At 37.8% G+C, this 10,000-nt stretch overlaps 1 protein-coding gene across 1 annotated transcript in view; it reads right to left on the reverse strand.

The window, feature by feature from the left end:
- Positions 1–636, reverse strand: part of LOC135216516 (uncharacterized) — a 949-nt gene extending 313 nt beyond the window's left edge. Inside the window, exons 1-2 of the mRNA XM_064251888.1 lie at positions 534–636; positions 1–280 (exon numbers count right to left, since the gene is read on the reverse strand). The exon at positions 1–280 is cut by the window's left edge and continues 313 nt beyond it. Of these exons, the coding sequence (XP_064107958.1) occupies positions 1–280; positions 534–636 (383 nt within the window). The remainder of the gene's footprint in view (positions 281–533) is intronic.
- Positions 637–10,000: the final 9,364 nt, after the last annotated feature.

Here is a 10,000-nt window from a genome sequence, read left to right on the forward strand (position 1 = left end):
TGGGTGTCCTGGAGGATTCCTATTGGTATTAGCTCTTCCTTGACTGGCGGCATGGGTAATGGGGCCAAGTCAGCGGAGGGTGGGTAAGCGAGACTTGGAGTTCCGGGAGGAAGACTCAAGACTTGCCTTGGCACTGGCGCTGAGGCCGTTCCTGGCTTAGTGGAAGGACTTGAACGTGGCTCAACATCCATGAGATATGGATCTTGGCACTGCTTGGCACCTTCAAGTGGCACTGGCTGTGCAGAGGTAGTCCTTGGAGGCTCGTGGAACGGGTCTGGAGCTATGTGAGGGCGGGGGCCCTGATACGGTATAAAGGTAGGAGGAGACTTAAAATCTTGTCCTAGCAGGACATCTTAACGTCCTGGTATATAGGTTGCTACCCATGGTATATATCTTAGCATGGTGAGGTCATGTGACTCTCAACCGGACAGTAAGTAGGAACATCGTGAGGGTCTTTATCATGATGAACTGGTGCCTATCAACCTGAGCTCAGTAAGGAATTTTATCCTCTTGGATGATGAATACTTGCGCACCAGCGTCGTCGAAAGCTCGGACCTGGTGGGCAGGATAACAACCTCTGGGAGGTGCGACAAATGTGGGGCCCTGCGCAGGAGGGCCTAGAGCTGACGGATTCATCGCGGTCATAGCAATGGCAGAAACAAGAGTTTTCTTGGGGCATCCTGCCCAGGCAGCAGTGTGCCCATGCACTTTGCATGAGTCACAGAAACTCTTGCTAAAATCAGGCCTGGGCCTGTTCTAGTTACAATGATTGGGTAGTCCATTCGGAGGAGTGGTGGCAGCTTGCTGAGGTTGATCCACCTTTGAGAGGCATTGCTCCATGGTGTGACCGGGTTTATTGCAACGCCCACACACAGGTTTCCGTGGAAGAATATTGGGGCGCTGGGTAGGCTGAGAGGTGGTAACAGGAGTGAGGGGGAGAGCAGGGCGTATTTTCTTCTTTAAAGAACTATGCAATGGATGGTGGGTGTCTTAGGCATCTGCCCATTTACTGCACTCCAAAATAGTCTTAGGGGCCTTGTCCACCAAGTGGGCGGCAAGATCAGTGGGTGCGTAGGAAAGGAAGTCTAATAACTGAAAGAGTTCTAAGACCTCCTCAACAGATGTTGCGTTGGAGGCCTTTGTCCACCTATGGAGTGCCGGTGTCTTCTTGGCTACCCACTCTGTCCATGTTTGGTTAGCCTCCTTGGGCATAGTCCTCCATTTCTGCCTCCACCAGCCTGGGGTCAATTTGTAAGCGCCGAGGATTGCCTCTCGGACGAGGGTGAGGTCTTGTCGCTCCTTCAGGGGAAGGGCCTCGAATGTAGTCCGCCCTTTGCCAGCGAGGTGCTTACCAAGGAGGAGGGCCACTTCCTGAGGGGTAGGATTGAAGTTTCTGAACACCTGCTCGACATAATCGAGCCAGGTGCCGGGTTCGTTATCGTCCTAAGTCCTAATGAGGGCGCCCATGCTGTGGAGGTGTGTGTGCAGGGGGGGGCGAAGGGGGCGTGGGACTCGGGGGTGCCAGAGTGGCACTCTGGACTGCCATAGCCAGTTCATGTGCTCTTTCTTTCTTCCTTTCGGCTGCTTGGAATGCTCTTTCAGCTGCTTCTCTTCTCCCTTGTGCTTTCCTTTCAGCTGCTTATCTTTTCTCTTGTGCTTCCCTCTCAGCTGCTTCTCTTTTCTCATATGCTTCTCTCTCCTTCTCCCTTTCGACTGCTCTCTCTTGGGCTGTTTCTTTCAGCTTATCATTCACCCAACTGATCAGTTTTGTGCCCTCTAGCACCTGGGTTCTTCCGGCTTCTGTGAAGGCCTTAACCACCTCTAGTGTTGCATTACTGGCCATCTCCTCAGCAATAAAACACTAGTAGCCTAACCCGAGAATAATAGGATGGAAGGCAGTTGCAAAACTGCAAATGTCGTTAGAGGTATGCGGAACTATTCAACACATACTTGGGAAGATGACCGTAAAATCCTTGCAAATACAGTTACTACTGGTGCGTAACGCGGCGGAAACCTCACGCTGTAAAATCTCTGTAATTTACAGTTCGGCGGAGAACTCGACGCCGGTAATGGATTTGGTAAGAAATTTCGTACACGCTGAACCTCGACGCGAGTACGGCTCGTAAAATAAAGATGAAAGAATCTGGTCACGAATTTCACGGCAATTCAACGTGGCAACGTGGCAAATGAATGTCGTAAAGGCGGAAACTCAATGCCAGTACAGGTTTGTAAAATAAAAAGAAAAAAATCTGGTCACGAAATTCACAGAAATTCAACGTGGCAACGTGGCAAATGAATGTCGTAAAGGTGGAAACTCAATGCCAATACGGGGATGTAAAATAAAAAGAAGAAATTTGATCACGAAATTCATGGAACTTCAACGTAAAAAAAAACAGGGCAAATAAATGTCGTAAATGCGGAACCTCATGCAAATACGGCTTTGTAAATAAGAGGAAAAAATCTGGTCACAAATTTCACGGAACTTCAATGTGAAAAAACGTGGCCCATGCAGTTTATAATATAAAATATATAGAGGGGTCTCTTTTTTTTTATGTATATCGTCTCAAGAACGGAGACGAGAAGTGGATAAAAATTATTTTTCCTTTTCTACCAACGCAAATCCCTGGTCTATCTTACCCTTGAACCTGGCTTTGCTCAGAATTCGTAAAGCTAGCTCATATACATTAAAGGGAAGAGGAAAACCAGGATAAAGATCTCTCACCCTGCATAAATATACTGCATCTGCACAAACCCCTTTTTTCCCTAGCTCTCGCGAACCTAAGACCCTCGAGTCCGCGAATTTAAACCTCTGAGAATTAGGCCCTCACACTGGTCGTCTAGACTGGAATTGAATCACGTGTTTCAAGGTCGCTATGGGTAACATGTGCCCTTGTTTGAAACGCAAAAGTATTTGCCCTTGATATTACTCTCTGCACAGAAAATAAAGAAAAAGAAAATGCTTACCTTTGATTTTGCTTATCCTAACGTTAAGAAGTTTTACGCTAACACTTTGGCTTTTCTTTTCTTACTTATTGGCTCATCTATTTCTTTGTTAATGAACAGGGCAATGGAAAGGTTTGAGACACGTTGCCGGGGGATTTAAATCCTATCCTGTTTAGACCTGCAAGTGGCCGCAAGCGTGAGAGAGAGAGAGAGAGAGAGAGAGAGAGAGAGAGAGAGTGAGTGAGTGAGTGAGTGAGTGAGTGAGTGGAGAGTGTGATTCTCATAAAAAAACACGAAATATCTTTACAACGCGAGATTTGCGGTTAACTTGCAATTCACGAAATATGGCACTTATTTTCGTTTTGAATCTTACACCCTAACCTCTATGCTTTATGCAATGGCACATAACATTAAAATTTCTCTCTCGAGCTGTAGTCTATCGGCCTACACGTGGTTTATTTCCTATCGCTATAATGGCAGTCAGATTTTATATACCCCTAACTAGAATACCTAGTTCTACACGAATAACTAGAAAATTAAAAAATTTACCTTATTCTTGTTGTGGAGAATTTGGAAACCTTGCTTTCGCTTGCTCATAAAAATATTAACGGAATTCTGATTCGTTTCTTTCGTGATATCAGCTTAACAATCGCTGCTACACATTTACAGAGGTCCAGGAGACTAATAAGGGGTTAGATTGGTCGATCCACCAGAAACACGTGGCTGGGGTAACCAGGCACGGCATTCAGAAATTTGCGCAAACGGTTTGAAAATGCAAGGCTTGCTCCAAGGGTTTCCAATTTCTACCACAATCAGACATGGTGTTTGTCTGCAAAAGTTTAAGGCCACTCATGGGGAAATGAAATGACTGGGAATTTACACAAAGAGAACTATTTCGTTGCTTGAATTTACTAGGGGAATGTTCACTAGTATTGCAAGGGGAGTAATCACAGAATGGAAACCCGATGGGGGGAATGAAAAACTAAACAAAGGAGGGGGGCCGTCTCCTTGGAAAAATGGAAATGAAATACAGACAAAGGTAAAACAATTCCCTGGCTGAACTGGAATTACTCTCACGGTACCTGGCATTCCTGGGCTTGAACGTAGTCTTCTCCTTGATGTTTCTGTGCACTATGGACATTTCAAAAATACTTGGGACTTCCCAGAGGAGACAAAAGGGGGGGGGGGGGGCAGAAAGGGGAGAAGTGGCGTCCGCAGGGCGAGATGGTAGGAGCGTCTGACCTCTTAGGTCTACCGTTCTTCTGAGGACGAGCCGTTGCCTTCTGATCCTTTTAAATCCTCGTCTCTGTGGGGGTAATTCCGACAGCCAGTGGGAGAAGAGATAGCTTTCCGAGAGAATGGATGCTTACAGTTCAAAGGGGCAAAAGGGGCAACTTGCATATAGACAAAGATGTATGAAACTGGTAAAAGACCTTACTTTCCTTGGTTCTGACTTAAAATCTTGAACTATATATATATATATATATATATATATATATATATATATATATATATATATATATATATATATAATTTTAATGTATACCTACATATTGATACATATTTTACATATTTATGTGAGCGCTCCACATTCGCTATTCATATTTTTTTTATATCTTGAGTTAATATATTTGTACTGCCTCTTGTGTTTTGATTTTAGCCATATTATTATTATTATTATTATATTATTATTATTATTATTATTATGATTATTATTATTATTATTATTATTATATTATTATTATTATTATTATTATGTGACTTTGGAACTCTACTGTTATAAGTTTATTTTGGTATATCTAAATTTTACGTTCATAGCTCTATTTCGCTCACTCGGGCGTTTAAAGTTGCATCTATGGAAACTAAAGTTAGTCATCAGTTTACCCTCCTCTTCCAAGTAGAATTCATCCTTCATTTCTTCGGATTTCTTGGCTTTCAGTGGATATCCTCGCTGAAAATACCGAGGAAACAAATAAGTTCAGAGGTCATTGTGGCCAATACAATTCATGCATATACTCTTGCAGTTATATTATGAATCCCGTCTACGATTCATTGTCTTTAAGGAAAACTAATCGGTTTCTGGCGAATTGGCTGATGTCTCATATCCCTACACCTTATTTAGAGTTTCGGTGAACAATTTCCGTAAACAATCCTTATAGTTTAGCGAGCGGTTATTTGGAATATGATGTTTGTACTGTACTTCATTTTAGACTAAGAATTCAACCAGGAAAGGCTTGTGATCGCATCCAGTATAAAATCCTAGTCCACCTAAGATGGATTAAGCAGGATCATTTATGGAAAGTTTTCAGCACTTATTTTTGAATGGGTCTCGTAGAGGAATAATGGCGTCAGTGCACCTCACCTCACCCGGTACATTTTAGGCATTCTTGAGGTTCTTTGCAGTGTTACTTCCGCTCATAGCTGTATCCGTTTTACTGAACCTCGGGTCATATTCTCTTTCTTTCATATACATTACTTTATAATGCAGCTAGGAGGTTTTCCTCCTGTGTAACGCCTTTCAAATCTTCCTATTCTCAATGTCCTTTTCAGCGCCGAATGGGCTCAAGGGTCTCAGCGCTTAGCCTTTGACCTAAATTTTATATTCTATTCTTATTTTTAAATGGGTGTATCCATAATATGGAAGCAGAGTTTCTTGCCGTTTTACTTGAATTTCAAAGAAGACTACTGTTAGAAATGATCCAATGAAATTTTCTACTAATTTCTTTCAAAAGTTGTCATGATGAATTCCGGATCTTTTGTTAAACTTTCATAGAATATGTAGAAATAGCACTTGTTTTACTGTTTTTTTTTATTTAGCAAAATATACTTGAAAATATCTTTTTAAGTATCCTAATGTCGAAATGTTTATACACTGGAAATTCGTTACCTTACGTCCTTTCATAAATCAGGTATTTCTCATCGCAGTTTCTGTAGACTTTAAATCCACTTACAAAAAAGTCTTTTAAATTAGGAACGTATCGGTTCCAGACTCATTAAACTGATCTGGAAAGAGAAACCCAGAGCTCATTTTCCAGTCGGGGTCAATCCAGTTGCTCTTGATGAAGCAAAACCTCTGAGCGAAAAAGGAAGCGATTACCTTTGTCTGCCATTTATTGAGGGCAGACATGACCTCTGTATTTTAGGAACAGACGTCAATAGGTGCTAATTTGTTGGACATGTGTAGTAATTACGGTGCGTTGAGGAATTCAAAAAGGCTTTCTTGAGCATCAGCTTTGCCATTTTCGATGCCCTCCAGTAGGTAAAAGCTGTTATTTGAACAGTGACACCGATAACCGTGAACGAGCGAAAAGAAGAGACAATAAGCTATATATCATAATTACTGGAAAGACGGATGGAAATGAAAGCGGGCGCACGTGAACGCGGACGGCAATCGGTACCTAAAAAAAAACTCGGGTCTTGATCCCGGGGGTTTGGGGCGGCGGTGAGGGGGGGAGAGTAATCGGAGGCCATGAACAACTTCAATTGCTCTTTAGGAAAGTAGGATCTTCTCCCCTTGGTTGACAGCGTGATGCAGTGCATTGGCATTTTCCTCTTGATTACGAATTGGGTGCGGTTGTTTTCACTCGATTCGCAATTCTATTATGATAGGTTATTCGTCGTTTTCTGCAGAGCGTTACCAACAAGAGAAAGTAATTTAGACCATTAAACGTAATTATGGCATAATGCATCTCATTAACGCCATTTTCCATAGAGTCTGCTGAATTATGTTCAAAATCTCGACGATTGGGAACATTAAATTACGCGAGATACAAATTTTATTAAAGATTTCATCGTTTTGAAATTATTGTTATTTTGGATAAAGCGTGGTATGCCAAACTTATTTTTCATCATAAACATAAACATAATGCAAGCATACACTATATATATATATATATATATATATATATATATATATATATATATATATATATATATATATATATATATATATATATATATATATATATATCGTATATGTGTGTGTTTGTGTAATTGCACTGGCACATAATTTGTATGTGCACATGTGCCCCTAAGAAAATAATAGACTAGGTGTAAATCCCGACCGGTTTCACGTTCATGTCTTAGACGCCATGTGCTCATAATCGGTTGTCCAATGTGTCTGCTGCATCTAGGTGAAATCGATGAGTCTCCTCTTGTGGAAAGTATTTACTCTTCAAGCTTTAAGGAACATCATTGATCGTATTTTTGTGTGATTTTGAATGAGTATACACGTTTGTGAGTACGTTTTGTATATACGAAGGCGAATGTTTCTTTTGTGGATATTTGCATATTGGCTGCTGTTCATATGAATGTATTCAAGTAAATAAAATACATATAGGTGTATTATATAATGCCTGTGTGTTTATATGTAAGCAGCCAGAAAGGGAGATATTCATAATGACCAGTTTTAGTATAATGGGAATGCTTTGGCCTATAAACGACAAGGCTTATGAAGCCTAAAGCAGATCTCCGCTGACGACCCTTTTAAATAGTATATCACTAAGGTTAAAGGGCAGTGGAAATGGTAAGGGAGATTAGTCTCCTTTTTAATGCGTCTCTTTTTAAGCTGTTTGCAATCTCTTCGTCGTTTTAGGACTTCTTTATATTGGGGTCTCTCTCTCTCCAATGTCTTTGTATATTAGCATATATGTAGAAGTGTGTGTTTACATACGTGCGAATACAGTAACATAATTATTGATTAGGGAGTAGTGCGGTAAATTATTGTTTACCTTTATTAAGGGATAGATAAGTTTCTTTTTTTGGCCGTCGTAATGTTGGAGTATTGTGAAATAAAGTGAGGACTTTTGGAAAAAGAAAAAGACATCTATAAGACAGAGAAGTAGTCAGAATTTTAAAGAACTAGAAATTGAAGCAACCGAATAATAATCGGAAAATATGGATGCAATAAAAAGTTTCTGTTCCTAGTGTGTTATTCCTTGAGACCCACAGCCAGTGCCTTGACGTCAGATTCTTGTCGTACTAAGAAAGTTAAACTAAGGCAAAATAAGGAATTAAAAAAAAAAAACTGTGCTCACCTACTAATGGATTCGTATTATTAAGTGCTAAATATTCTAAAAATAAAACTCTTCTTTCCCACCGTTATCCCTACATTAAGGGGTCGGCTGCCTGACGCGCCTCTTCCACTGCTTTCTATCAAAGGCATCATCCTCCACCAAACATCTTCACTCCATAGCTTCCCTCACTTTATCTCGCCATCTAATTCTCTGTCTCCCTGTCAATCTCCTCCTCTAACAGGTTCCTCCCAAGTACTCTTCACTCCCTCCTCGTCATCCATCCTTAACACTTGTCCATATCATCTCAGTCGTGACTCTCTTATCATCTCTGAAATATTTACTAAGCCTGCTCCTCTTCTTATTTCATCCTTTTCCAGTCTCTCAAGCAGCGATATTCACATAATCTGCCTCAGCATTCTCATCTCTCTTCTCTCAAGCTTTACTGTATTACTGTAAAGGGTATTGATTACTTGTGATCATGATAGTATATACTGTTGGGCTAGAGGGAAGATATCCAGAAAGAGTGTAATGGTAGCATTGAACAAGCATGCATGATAGTGAAGAGTTGGCTTTTAGTTGGAATATTCGAAAAATGAATGATATTAACTAATATTGCAGCTACAAACACAATTTTCGATCATGTCAAGCTTAGCGAACCCACTATTTTTCAATACAATAATTATACCCCTCTGATTTATTTTTGTGTATATATTTATATATATCACTCACACACACACACAACACACACACACACACACACACATATATATATAGATATAGATAAAAATATATATATATGATATATGTACATACAATAAATCAAAAGGGTACAGTATATACTTGATATATTATATATATAGGCCGATAATATATTATATATTATATTAATATTATATATATATATATATATATATATATGTACTATGTATATGTATATGTATATATAAGATATATATATATGTTATATATGTATATATATGTATAATATATGTATATAAGATTGTATCTCTATAATGTATATATATGTTATATATATTATATATATATAATATATCTATATATGTACTATATATATATGTCACATAAAACATATCAACGTACAATATATAATTGATATATTATATATATATGCTATATACATATATATATATATATAGATAATATATATAATATATAATAATAGATATATGTATAAATATATATTCTGTGTATATATATGTATATATATATCGATTGTATATATATGTATATATATATATATATCCTATATGATATATAGATATAACATATATATAGATAATAATATATCTATAAAAAAAAAATCAAAAGGGTACAATATATACTTGGAGATATTATAATATAGCTATAATATAATATATAATATATATAGATATAGATCTATACATATGTCTATAATTATTCTATATATATAATATATATCCCTAGATATATGTATATATATAGATATAGTATTATGTATATATATTATATATAATATATGATAGATATATCATATATATGTAGATATATATATAGGGAGGGAATATATGGATAGATAGTATATTATATATGTATAGTATAAGATCTAGAGAATGGTATATATATTAGATATTATATAATATAATAGGATAAGTAAATATTATGAATAGATATATATATATATATATATAATATCTATATATATGATCAATATATATAATAATATTATAATATTTAATTAATATATATATATGTAATATAATTATTATTATAATATATATTATAATATATATATATATAATTTTAATTATATTAAATTGTATATGTAAATAAATTATAAAAAAGTGGTATAATATTGTCTTGAAAGATAGTGGGTTCGCTGATCTTGACATGATCCACAATTTTATATTTATGCAACACGGGGTAAGTAATTATCCACAGGTAGTAACTCACGTTAGTGTGGTCGAGCGCTGTGATTGGCTGATGTCCGGTAAACCTGCAACAGATGATCACGTGCTGCTGTCATCCATGTCTGGTGTCCTAAGGTGGTGTTGATGGGCTCT

Source organism: Macrobrachium nipponense, chromosome 6, assembly GCF_015104395.2.
Source record: "Macrobrachium nipponense isolate FS-2020 chromosome 6, ASM1510439v2, whole genome shotgun sequence".
NCBI lineage: Eukaryota > Metazoa > Arthropoda > Malacostraca > Decapoda > Palaemonidae > Macrobrachium > Macrobrachium nipponense.